The following is a 13,468-nucleotide window of genomic DNA, read 5'->3' as shown; positions in this document are numbered from 1 at the left end:
CCAAGTGGTCAATTTTGACGGAGCGCACTGAAAACACGTCAGATTGTTTTTCCTCAGTAAACATGTGGATACCCTAGCGGGGGGATTCCAGGCTGCACTTCGTCATGCTTCCTTCACAATTCACTAAGAAGTGATAGTCACAGCTTTCACAATAAGCACTCATTATCACAACTTTTGACGCTTATCGCAACTTTTGACAAATTATCGTAAGCTCTCGTATCGGTTCCGGTAGTCTTGGTTTCATAGGCACCATAACAGGGTAATATGATTCTCGCACAGCTGCCTCTCTCACCGTTCGACTACGTTCCACACGCCAGTTGCGGCGTTACAGGGCATTGCACGTCCACTAGCTTGCTCGGCGTGGGCGCTCTTGAACACTGTGAATAATAGGGTGTACGGAGCACAAGTAAACTTCAAAAGAGAGGGCTGGACAAAAGATGGCGCAGCTAAGTTGGTAGGACAGTAGAGGCCGTGCGGAGGTCGTTGGTTTAGATTTCAGAGGCGGCATGTGTTTGTGTTTTCTTCCAGTTTGTAGCGAATTGCCTTTAAGGTAAAAAAGACTCACTCTGCTGATCCACAATTAATCAGCAATAGAAAATAAAAATAAAAACATTGTATGGTATCCTTGCCTTCAAAGTCTGTTTACTTCCTTCGTATGAACGCCTTATGGAGCCCTTAATTTCCCTGTCCGTGTCAGCTCACTAGAGCCGCAGGAACGTTTCCTCATGAGTAATGTATCCAATTTGACACACACCTCTGAAGGACTCACTCCTTGTTTATCGGCTTTATTTTAGGATAATGCCGCCGCCGTGGCTCGATGGTTATGACGCTTGGTTGCTGACACGAAAGACGCGAGTTCGATCCCGGCCGCGGCGGTCGAATTTCGATGGAGGCGAAATTCTACATTCCCGCGTACTGTGCGATGTCAGTGGACGTTAAAAACCGCAGGTGGTCAAAATTTCTGAAGTCCTTAACTGCGGCGCCCCTCATAGGTTCTGTCTTTTGGGATGTTCAACCCCCGTAAAGCATAAACTTATTTCAGGATAAAGAAAAGTTTTTACAAAAGTGTGCTTTGTTTCGAAAACACCCGAGCTTGTAGTGCTCGAAGTAATAACATTATAATTTCTGTACCGGCCTTATTTCTATCGCTCTGTTTGTATCTAACGAGTACTCACCAAGTTTTATAATAAAAGGCACAATAAACATTAATTTTGCCTTTACTTTGCATTACAAAATCGGTGCAGCAGTGCGTGTGCAAGCATGCGTGCAGGTGTCTAAAAAAGGGAGCCCACTGGAGAAGAAAGAGAAGTGTATTAGGTGACCGAGAAATTGCGTAAAAGGAATCGCATATCTGCTTTCTGTGAAACGGCATCAAACCAGCATCAACGATTCTTGATTACAGAATACGTCTGTCATGGATTGCCATTTCTGCCTCTGCTTTGTCGAGATAAATCCTTCAATATACAGAGGTCGTCAAAAAGTTAGCATCATCATTTGCCTCATTTACAAACAACACTTCAGGCCTCTGCTTCTTCAGAAGAAATAGTAAAGTCACACATACAAAACTGACCACGTGAACAGCAGGTGCGTTCACAGCTGCACAAGCATTTGAAGAATTCTATAAGAACTTTAAGTCCTAACGAAATGTCAGCTGCACAGGGTATAAAACTATTCCTTTCAAAAATGTCGCTGCAGTACTCGCGCCACAGCCGCAGTAATGCGCTCCAAGTAAGTTGCTACTGGTTTTACTTTCACTGAATTCGTTATCCTTCATATTTTCCTGCTCCGTTCAATGCTGCAGTGTACAATCTATTCACAGAGGCACGAGATAATTTACGAAATTCTACAGGGGATAAAAGTGGCTGGGACACGCATAGTCTCCTTTGCTTATCTTGGGCTTGGTGCGAGAGCCAGCCCGCACGATGAATCGACAAGCTGACGCGCTTCCCGGGCTATGCCACTACTCTGATAAGACGTCGGCAGCCTGCATTTCTATTTGAATTTTTTCAACTGCTCTCCACTGCGGGGTCCGTAGCACTCCTTCACCTATCAAGCCGAATGATTGGAGCACCTTGCCTGCGACATTATCAGACAACCGCTTATTCTAGCAGTAATGAGTACGACGATAAAAAATACGTCGCCGCCAGTGGTATATTTTCCGCGGTCATTCGCCCGTCCTGGGCGCTTGTCCACGATAGTAGCTCTGCCGCTTGTCTGCCTTATTAACCAGCCTTCCTTGTACTTTAAGGATAAGGGCTTCGGGATTTTTTGCAATTGTTTAGCGAATTTTATCAGGAGAAAATGGAAATTTTTCTTGCTCGCTTCCATTTGCTTCAACACACCCTGGTTTCATTTATTGTAAATGGGATAAAAAACAGCCTCATTTCCCCAGTCACACTTTCACTATTTATGTTTTTTTGTTTTCAGGAGAAATAGCTAGTGTTCATATATAACATGTCCGAAAATACAAACCACTGAAGGAATGCCTTCGGCCACTACGTACTCTGACTCTCACAACAAGAGACTTCCGCACGCCTTGCTGCATCTGAAACGTTTCATCAGTTCTTAATCTCGCTTCAACCTGTTACGTGAGGGCATGGAAGATATCAAGTATAGTGTCGGTAAAATTTTGTTGGAGAAATCAGTTGGGTGAGCCTCACAAATTGCCTTCAGAAAAATCCTCACGTGAGAAAAAAATGTTTAGTGGCAATTTGCTGCAAATCGAAGCAAAATTTCTTGCACAAAAACAGACTGCACCAGAGAACTCTGAGAAGTATTGAACCTTCTTCGCCGTAATCAGGACCGCATCAGTGGGAAAATGGACTGCTTCTATATCGTAAGTACGCTAAGTTCAGGCCGCATTCCCTCAAGGGTAAAAATGACAGGTAGAGGATAAAAGTATATGGGATAAACGTGTCCTTCAGCTAAGCGCACGAGATGGTAATGAGCACATCTGAAAAAAATTCTTATGTTATTTGTTGCTTGTTTAATAGAAAAGTGCCAAGAGAGTTGCAATGGCCACCGTTATGCCCAATAGGCCTAGGAACACAAAATAAAACTTCCTCAGTGAATTTCGCCAATAGCAGGGGGTTCTAGGAAATATAGCTTTTGTTGGAAATCTACAGTTGGCGACCTTCTCATAAAACCTCAACGAGAAGCGTTTGCGATGATGAAAGGGACACAAAAAATTGCAGCCACAAACACCATGGCCCAGTTCAGAAATGGCAAGTCTTCCCAAAGTGTACAGGCTTTTTTTCATTTTTGTAGTCACCATCACCATCATTCTAAATACTTCGAACTGCGGATTCATGCCTTTGCCTTTGATCCCCAACTTCCCCTATCATGCGTCGTCTGTAGCCACCTTCTCCCACAAAGTTCCTAGCCTTATTAGCATACTTGATTCTCTGTTGTAGCCAGTGATGACTTTTCGTTAGCCTCCACGTTTCTGCCCCTTAGATAAGTGCCGGTAAAATACAGATGTTTTATACTGCTCGCATGAGGGATATTGATACACATCTATTCAGGATCAGAGAGAACATGTCTTATGCGCTCCACCCCATTCTTATTCTTCTAGTTATTCCCCTCTCATAATCCGTACCAGTGGCCACTACCAGCCCTATGTAGACGTATTCTCTTACCACTTCCAGCACCTCGCTGCAAATTCTGAACTGCTGTTCTCTTGCCAGACTTTTAAACATTACTGACATTACTTTCGTTTTCTGCACGTTAATTTTAAGACCTACCGTTCTGCTCTGCCTGTCTACCTCATCTATCACGCTTTGCAGCTCAATTCCTGAATGATTTAGCAAGGCAATGTCATCAGCGAATCGCAAATTGCTAAGGTTGCATCTATTAACCCCAACTCTCCCCACGCCAGGTCTCGGAACACCTCCAGAAAACAGGCGGTGAATAGCATTGACAAGATAGTGTCTCTCTGCCTGACACCCTTCCTTATTGGAATTTTAGTACTTAAATTTGAACGGCTATGGTAGCTTTGTAGTCATCATACTCGTCTTCCAATATGTTCACATAAAACTTCTACACCCTGATTCTGGAATGCCTTCATGACTGCGGAGGTTTACACCGAGTCAAATGCTTTTTCGTAATGAATGAGCTCTATATATAGTGGTTGGACACCTCTCTATAACCTGACTCAAACTGTGGATATGGCTTATTTTCGAGTATCCTTCATGAAAACATGCCTAATAATTTGATTGATGCAATTCTAGGGTTGTCCTGATTGTATTTGCGATTACCTTACTAAATACATAGTAGGCAACGGACAGTATAGCTGCACGGTCTGTAATTTTTCAAGTTCTTGTCTTCTCCTTTCCTATGAATTAAGATAGTGAGAGCGTTTTTCCAATAATCTTGTACGCTCGAGGTCAAAAGAGATTGCGTGTACACAGTGGCTAATCTTTCTAGCATATTCTCTCCTCTGTCCATTAAGAGATCTGCTGTTACTCAATCCACACAAGCTGCTTTCCCCTTTGCATTGCTCCTGAGGCCTTCTTTACCTACTTTTTGACTCCTGGAAGGATGTCTCATTGCTGTGCTCCATTGGCAATCTCATTAACGTACTGGTTACTTTTGCTACCGTATAGATTTGCGTAGAACTATTCAGCTACTTTAACTATCTTATTGCTAATGGCATTTCCCTCTTTGGCTGTTGTCGCATGTATGTGGTTTTTATGTAAGCCTAGGTTCCTCTACACCATTTAAATGCGACATCCATCATTTAGAGCATGCTCGATTCTCGCCATATTTGTTCCTTATTTCAGATACCTTCAGCTTATTGATTAGCTTTGGTAGCTCTGCCATTTCCATTCTGTCTGTAGAATTAAACGCGTTTATGCTTTGACATTTCTCAATCCGAGCTTTCGTCTCCTGAGATAGTTTGCCGCTATCCTTTCTAACGATCCTACCGCGTTCTTGTACTGCCCACTCCGTAATGATAGCTGTGAGATTATCGTTCATTTTTATAACAGTAAAATCGCCCTCCTCAGCTAATGACAAATATCTGTTCTGCAGCGATATCCTGAATTTCTCTACTTTCCCTCCTAACGCCAACTCGTTAATGGGCGTCAGGTTCTCTAGCTTCTTCCGTTCCGTCTTCTAGTCTAAGCTAATTAGGGGCCTTACCATTTTGTTGTGGCTACAACGCACCTTTCCGAGGACCTCCACATCCTGCACGATACCAGAGTGAGCGAATAGCATGAAGTTTATGGTTTATGGTTTATGTGGGTTTAACATCCCAAAGCGGCTCAGGCTATGAGAGACTCCGTAGTGAAGGGCTCCGGGAATTTCGACCACCTGGGGTTCTTTAATGTGCACTGACATCGCACAGCACACGGGCCTCTAGAATTTCTCCTCCATCGAAATTCGACCGCCGCAGCCGGGATTGAACCCGCGTCTTTCGGGCCAGCAGCCGAGCGCCATAACCACTAAGCCACCGCGGCGGCTGAATAGTATGAAGTCTATTTCATTTTTAGTCTGCCCATTGGGGCTCTTCCACGTCCACTTTCTGTTCTATCGTTTCTGGAAGAAAGTATTTGTGATCTGTAAATTATTTCTCTCTGCAAATTCTACTAATAACTCCCTCCTGCTGTTCCTGGAGTCTTTGTCGTAGTCGCCTACCGCCAGCTCTGCGGCCTGCTCCTTGTCAACCTTCTAATTGCAGTCGTCCATTTGTACAGTATACTGTAATTTTACTTTGTTCATTGGCTTTCGACGTGTCCATAGAATCTTTGAACCATCTCGTCATCTTGGCTGAATGTAGGCGCGTAGGCCTGCACCAAATTTTGACGGTACCTGTTATTAGGCCATATTACGATAGCTGCCGTGCTCTCTTTAGTACTATGAAGCTGCTCTATGTTGCCTGCTATATGCTGATTGATGAGGAATTCCACACCTATTTCTCTTTCCACTGAAAACGCACATTTCTCTACGTAGCACAAACGCTACCAGGGTGAAATTGGCTTCTGCTGGCGAATAATATTGCCAGCTAGGTTCAAAATGGGCGAGCCGTAGACCACCAGCTTTGGTCGCAAACCCATTTCCACCTTGCAGGTTGCATGCTAACTTGGGAGGAAAGGTGAAAATCAAAGTTGTGTATACAACCCTAAAGATGTAAAAAGCAGCGGCCAAGCCTCATAAAAGCTCTGAAAAAGTAATAACCAAACGCGACGGCACATGCGAGAACCATTCCCCCCACCCCCAAAAAAATTAAAACTAAAGATATCCTTTTTGGTGAAGCGTCCTAAGCAAATAAGGCTTCCCAGTAGGACTTTGGAAGAAAGCCATGGCAAGCCTGAGTATGTAAGCCCAAATAGCTTGCCCACCTTGATGATCGATCGGCACAGCATGCTCTTGGCACCGAACGCCATTCCGAAAACAAGGAATTCCTTTCTTACCGCCAAGTTTGACAGGAACACGCTGTATTTAGTCGGTTTTTCAGTGCTTTTGTTGCTGAGGACCCCTTCTTTTTCATCCCAAACCACATCCGCAATAATCACCTACGAGCTTGACTCGATAAATAAGTCAGGTTTCAATCGATTTCCCTTGGTCGTTGTGAGGACTGGCTCCTAACGGACCTCAACCCCTGGGACACTCTCCTTCGCATGTCTTACGACTTGCTTCGCGATAAGATTGTGATGCTCAGTCCGAGGTAGGTTCCGGTGCTCACACTCTTAGAACGTCGTCTCCCGACAGAGACCACATCTACGACATAGCTGGGCACTTGGTTCACTGCTTTTTTTGTTAGTAAGCGTTCGTGTTGGATAGAGGTTCATTTGTAGCCTTTGGGCTTTAACTCGGTCTCCATCACGCAGAACATTAAAAATAGTACTGAGCCATGAGTTTGCGTATTAATGGTGCTTATGAGCAAACAAGTGCAAATTTTCGTAACGCGTGAAGTAGGGCTGCCACCACTTCTCAGCTACCCGCTTCAGCGCCATGCTCACATTTTTAAGGCGAAAACATTTAATGGCTCATGAACACGTCCATCCACCCGTTACGCTCTCCAACTCCATAAGAAAAAAAAATATTCGTGCACGATGGGATTCGAACCACCATCCGTCCGTTCCGCAGCCGAGCGTGCTAAACACTACGCTATTTTTTTGTTTTTTTTTTCTTTATTGCCTGGCTTTGACACAAAAAATTGCACATAACAAAAAATCAACAAAAGACAAACGCTATGTACACCCGACTCGAAGTCAGCCAGCATGAGTCTGGCTTCGTCAACTTAAAATTCACGCAGTGTACAGAGTGGCTCTAGTCTTGACAGCCACTCCGGAGGCTCCGCTGCGGCCTTCTGAATGGCCAGAAACATGTCCATACTTTCTCGAAAGTAGATTTGGGCAGGTCTTGCGTCTCTGTCACAGTGAAAGCCTGCCATTCTCGAGCGCCATATACAGTGGAGGCCTGTCAGCATTATTAAATCATAAGACACCCCATCCTCATTTTCAAGACATAAGTAACGAATGCCATACGGGTCTAGTGGAAATTCTTTCTTTAAGGTTCGCTGTAATACATCCCAAAAATAAACCCCTTCCCAACAGTGTAAAAATACATGGTCTATTGTTTCAGGCTTTCTGCAAATTAAACAGTGAGAACCCCAGGGTAAAAATAATTCCTTTCCCTCTAAAAATTTTTTAACCGGTAAGGTTCCGGTGTGCAGCTTAAAAAAGAAGGTTTTGGTTCCTGATGGCACCTGCATGTTTTTAACTCTCTTTAAAACATCTTTGCCTTGGCCTCCACTGTACAAGGCCCTGTACAAGGGCACCGGGAAAACTACATCGCACAAAGCACGGTACAGTTTCTTTCGTTTCACAGTCGACAGAAAGTCGTTTGAAAACCGCGCGGAAAGAAACCTTGCACTGGCTACGATTTCCCGGTAAAAACCGGTGACCCTACTGTAAACGTCAGCAGTTCCGACTATGTACTCTGGAAGCAGATGCCGCAGCCTAACTTGGCATACGGTACGCAAAAACGGGTCTCTTGTGTCCCGAAGAAACAAAAAACGATTGACCAGCTGTCTCAAAAACAAATGGCCCAGTCCCAGCCCGCCGTCTTGAACCCGTCGGAACAGGTTGGTCCGGCTGCAGCGCTCCCATTCAGACGACCAGACAAAAATGGCGAAAATTCGGTGTAGCTTTTGAATACTTAACCGTGAACAGTGCAACACCTGCATGACGTACCAGAGCCTGCTGATAAAGAACAAGTTGCAAACAGTGGCTCTGGCGAAAATGGACAAGGTCGTTCCTTTCCACTTATCAGCTCTTTCCCGTATCTCTTTAATCTGTCCTGTCCAATACTGTTCACTGTCACGGTAAGCAGCGAGTGGAACGCCCAAGTATTTATCTGGCGTCGTCGTCCAAGGCACGCTGGCAAACCGCTCCGGCGTAGATGCCCACCTTCCGTGCCAAAGTCCGAGGCACTTCGACCAGTTAACCCCGCTTCCAGTAGCTTGGCTGAAATCTCGTACACATTGAACGGCCTCGCTTATGCCTCCCTCGTCAACGGCAAACACAGCAATGTCATCAGCGTACGCCAGAACCTTTACTTCGGCTGCTTGTAAACTGAATCCGGTAATACTTCTGTTTTTCAGTAGCTTCAAACAAAGGGTCTCCACATAAATACAAAATAAAAGGGGGCTGAGGGGACAGCCCTGGCGCACCGAACGCTGCACGCTAATGGGGGCCCCCAGACTCTTGTTAACGATCAATTTCGTCGTGCAGTTCCGGTACGCCAGGGCCACACCCTCGCGAATAACAGAACCAACGTTAACATGGCTTAATACTGCAAACAAAAGTTCATGGGCAACGCAGTCAAAAGCCTTTTCTAAATCGATCTGAAGAATAGCCACCTGACCATTTGTGTCATCACAGGTTTCTAAGACACTGCGCGCAACGTGAACTACGCTAATTCTTGCCAACACATATATAGGTCTCTTTGTCTTGGACGCTATAGAGTGTTTCCAGAAAGGAGTCGAATCAGACGGATGCCTCCCAAACGCCCTGCATTGTCTCCAGCATTTAAGATTCACAACCAATTCTATACTTAATATCTAAACCACACATCACTGACACAAGCATCAACACCGCGCTAAAGGGTTTCGCCTCACTGCACTTAAGGTCAGCAAAGTGTTCCCTCTGAATTTTTATTAATCGGGGACGTTTTCTAGAGCCTCGAATCTCGACGCGAGGCGCCGATAGTGGGGCATCAGAACAAGGTAAAAAAATTCAAAGATGAAACGTTCATTCAATTTGATGAGTCCCGCTAGCGACATGAAGTACTATTTCAGCAACCCGCTCAAGGTGGAGAAATCCGAAGCCCCAACATTTGGATGCCCTCCAAATGTGGGAGTTGGGGAAGCGAAATGGAAGAAGTGTTCTGTAGGGAAAGCTACTCTGGCCACGAACCTGCGATTTCGCTGTGGAGGTGCTCCGAAGAGGCAGAGAGACAGACCTTGAGCCGTTGCCTAGCAACCGACGCAGCTGGGCGGACGGCGAACGCTCGCCGCGCCATCTGGCATGATCCACACAGCGCTGCTCACCGCGGAGCCGCCCTTACCCGCCCTTAGCGCTTCACCGCTAACCAATGTATTCGGTGCGGCACCTATGGGAGCCACTGAAACCCCCGCACACTTACTGAATAAAAAAGAAACCTGTGTCGAGACTGGAAATCGAACCAAGGCCTCTGGCGTTTGAGGCGGAGACGCTACCACTCTGCCACGATGGCTCTTTTTTTCTTTTTTTTCTTTATTGCATGGAAATAGTGCCGGAAAAAAAGTCTAAGCACGCTTACGCCACAAAACACCAGGCCACCTTACCCCTGCATGAACCCTCCTTCCAAAACATCAAAAGTCTGGGAGTCACACACATGCATCCAGATAGGGGAGCCAGCTGGGCGGCTCTTGCAGGGCAGCATATACTCCCCGCACCAAAGCGCATTGTTCACGGAACAAAGATTTCGACGACCATGGTGATTCGGCGTGGCGGTCCATCATGCGGCTCTTCCAGAGACTAAATAGTTCCAGCAACATAAATAGATCATAGGGCACAGCACTGTTTTTCTCCGCGGGCAAAAAACGAATGCTGTAGGGTGTGATGCCAATGTCCTTCTTAATTGTTCGTTGAAAAATGTCCCAGAAGAAGATAGCATCAATACAAAGAACAAAACAATGGTCAATTGTCTCTGGTGTATTGCACAAGCGACAATTCACCGTCCATGGCGCAAGCAACTCCTTAGCATGAAGCCATGCCTTCACAGGCAACGTTGACATGTGCAGCTTAAAAAACAATGTTTTCGCGGCAGAAGAAATGCACATTCCCCTAACACATTTAAAAACAGTGGTGCCAAAGAACGTCAGTTGCCGATACAACGGTACAGGGAACAAATACTCTGTAAGTGTCTGTGTCATCTGCCTTCTGGAGAGGCTATACAGGTAGTCTAAAGAAATGCGCACAGTGAGGAAATTGAAGGTGTTTGCAACTTCCTTAAGGAATCCCCTTAAAGGCGCCTCACTTGTGTGTCCCGTCGGCACGAATAGGAAAGGCAAATGAGCACTAAGAAGCCTAATAAGCACGGCTACTAGAAAGGTGGTTTGAAGATTTGAAAAGAAAAAAACGCGCGACAAGCTGATGCACGAATAAGTGAACAATGCCGACGGCTCCGCCACGACGGCTCAAGGTCAAATCGTGAATTACGGCTCATCTATTGAATACATGGGCTTCATATATTCACTGTTCCGATCCAGAAGTCGCCGCGCTTTCACTGCGTATACCCTGGCCTAACAAAGCTAGGCCATCAGCAATTATTCTTAACTTTAAGTCAAACCAGACGGTCCAAACGTCATACTTCTGTTGCGAATAAGAGGCTATTGGAAGCTACGTACAAATATGCCGGCACCACAAGCTGGCGCCAACAGTGAAATTTCTGGAATGGCTTCGGAGAAGCCTAGGCCACCAGCTCAAGCAGTGCAGCCGCCTTCTCGAAAAATACTTTTGGAGGCTAATTGACAAAAAAGGAAATGCCAAGGTATTTAATGGATTGATTAGGCTGTTTGCTGTGAATATGGACATAATTGATTCTGATGGATGGTATGCCATACTCGAACATCTTTGACTGGTGGTCCGAGCGCCAGCCAAAATATTGCGTTTTTGTCGGATTATTTTTTTAAGTTTACATTGTCCAGAAATGCAGATGTGCGATCAATGGGGTTTTTCAAGCCCTCATACGTATATGAAACCAAGAAAATGTCGTCGGCAAAAGCAAAAGCTGAGATGGAGGAATCTGTAAGATGGGCCCAAGGTCCCGAGAAATTCAGGTTGTCTATGGGAGCGCATCTAGTACAAAGTTAAAAAGGAAAAGGGATAAGGGATCCCCTTGCTTGATGCCTCTTCTGAGGGGCACCTTCACATTGTCCGTGGTGCCGAAGCGCGTGAACTTTATGCAGCAGTTAGTGTACATTTCGAGTAGGAGAAGCTGAATTTTTAGGGGTACCTTGTGTGCCTCGGGTGCGGAAAAATGGTGTGATGCGAGACGAAATCAAAGGCCTCCTTCAGATAAAGACTCACATTAAAGAAAGGACGGTGTGTAGTTTTAAGGAATTTCGTTATAGCTTGAAAGAGGATCAGGTTGGAGGAGGTGGACCGCTCGTCCGCAAAACCTGACTGAAAAGAGTTGAAGTTACTTGAAAGTTGCATTCGGGACAAGAGAAGTTTGGAAAACAGCCGATATAAGGTCGCAGAGATTGAGATTTGTCAGAAATCTGAGGGACCCTTGCTTTGTGGACTATTAGGGATGAAAATCGTGCTGCTTTCTTTCATTTCTTGAGAGAGAGCCCAAAAGAAAACCAGTTGTTATTTATCGCTTTTAATATCGCGGAAGAAATTTTACTAAGGACTGTGAAAAAAAAGATAGAAGTGTGATAGAAGTTTCACGGCCAAGGGGAGCACAGCTCAACCCAAGGCCAAAGGCCGAAATTTCGACTTCACCCCGAAGGGCGTGACGATTGCAGCAGAAACAACCTCAACCGTTGAGTGCACTCGAACAGGAACGAGTTCACTGCCACTTGCGGAGAACTGCTAAGATTTCAGGCAATTCCAAAACCCTCACATTGGCAAGGGTGTAGGGATCATCCTTGGCTGTTTTAGCCAGAGGCCCTAGAAACCATCCATACAGAGTCTATCACCCTCGTTGCCTAGTAGGCCGGCGGCAGCAGCACGTGCCCGCCCACTTACCCGCCACGTACCCGCCCACGTACCTGCCGCGCACCCGCCCAGCACGTACCCGCCCTTTAGTGCCGTATACGCCTCACCTATCCTCCTAACTTCACTAAGCCCTATGACATCTCATTTAATGCCGGCTAGTTCCTCGAAAAGCACTGCTAGACTAGCCTCACTAGATAAGGTTCTAGCGCTAAATGTTACCAAGTTCAGATACCAATAGCGGCCTGTCCGGTGCCGGAGGTTCTTAGCACACTCTGCTGCGTCACAGATCCTACAGCCGCCTTCGTAAATTAGTCCGCAGCCACTGGGGACTGATGGCCGAGGGTAAATTGGTTTGTTCGCAGAAGGTAGTGGCGAAATACTACAGCAAGGTGGCGAAATCCTTTTTTGGTGAGGGAATGCGTTGTCGGTTCTGGTGACCGAGATCAGGCCACACCCCCGGCCTGGTTAGGGTATTCCATCGGCACGCGGAGTTTTTTTTTTTTAACCTGGTAGAGGATTTCGCGGCACCGGGAATCGAGTCCCGTTCTCCTTGCACGTGAGGCGGATGCTCTAGCTCTACGCCATCTCTTGAATAATTGTTTGCAGCAATTATGGCACATTTGATGGCATATGCATCGCTGCATACGCCAGCGGTGCATTGTTGCTCCCATTTTGATATGAGTGGAATGCAAGAATGGCCATGTATATGTTCTTAACTTACATTCACCTATCTTGGATTAAAAAGAAAGCGCTCTACTAGCGCACTCTTTTTCTTGAAGGCAGTGCCTCAGGGGAGAGCTTCCTCCCTTTGTACTCCTTTCTGTTTAGAGTGTAAAGTCGTGAGCAATATGAGAGGGTACAAAGTCTTTTCACAAAACTAAATTTTCTCGTTACTTCTTCATTACATTTCAAATTGACATTCGAAAAGAAAAGAGGAAAACCACTTATAAAACAGAAAAAAGGGTGCTTGCCAAAATTATTGCAGAGTAATAAGAAATTGAGTGCTCCAATTTTGTGCCCTCTAGCATTGCTTGCTACTGTACGCAGTTATATTTCAGCGCTTCATACAGAAGCCCTGACAGTCTTAATTATTCCCACCTCTACAGTGCGGCGTAGTTTGAAGCCTAAAAGTTTGCTTTGCACGTAAAGGTATAATGCGTTCTGCAAAAAGGAGTAATTATCAATCGGTGTCAGAACATGACGAATTTTTTTGAACAGCGAAGATTCCGAAAACGCCATGTGCCTTTTCTTTG

At 45.6% G+C, this 13,468-nt stretch overlaps 1 protein-coding gene across 3 annotated transcripts in view; it reads left to right on the top strand.

Annotated features, from left to right (window-relative positions):
• Window positions 1-1,697: 1,697 nt before the first annotated feature.
• LOC144130304 (uncharacterized) overlaps window positions 1,698-13,468 on the top strand; it is a 55,461-nt gene continuing 43,690 nt past the window's right edge. For 2 of the 3 annotated variants that reach the window (XM_077664249.1, XM_077664251.1), the window contains exon 1: window positions 1,698-1,728. In XM_077664249.1, the coding sequence (XP_077520375.1) occupies window positions 1,718-1,728 (11 nt within the window). In that variant the 5' untranslated portion in view covers window positions 1,698-1,717. Of the gene's footprint in view, window positions 1,729-2,428; window positions 2,837-13,468 lie in introns of those variants that run through there. The other variant, XM_077664250.1, reaches the window with a different exon arrangement.

The sequence above is a fragment of the Amblyomma americanum genome, chromosome 4 (assembly GCF_052857255.1).
Source record: "Amblyomma americanum isolate KBUSLIRL-KWMA chromosome 4, ASM5285725v1, whole genome shotgun sequence".
NCBI lineage: Eukaryota > Metazoa > Arthropoda > Arachnida > Ixodida > Ixodidae > Amblyomma > Amblyomma americanum.
This window is presented reverse-complemented; position numbering and strand designations above follow the sequence as displayed.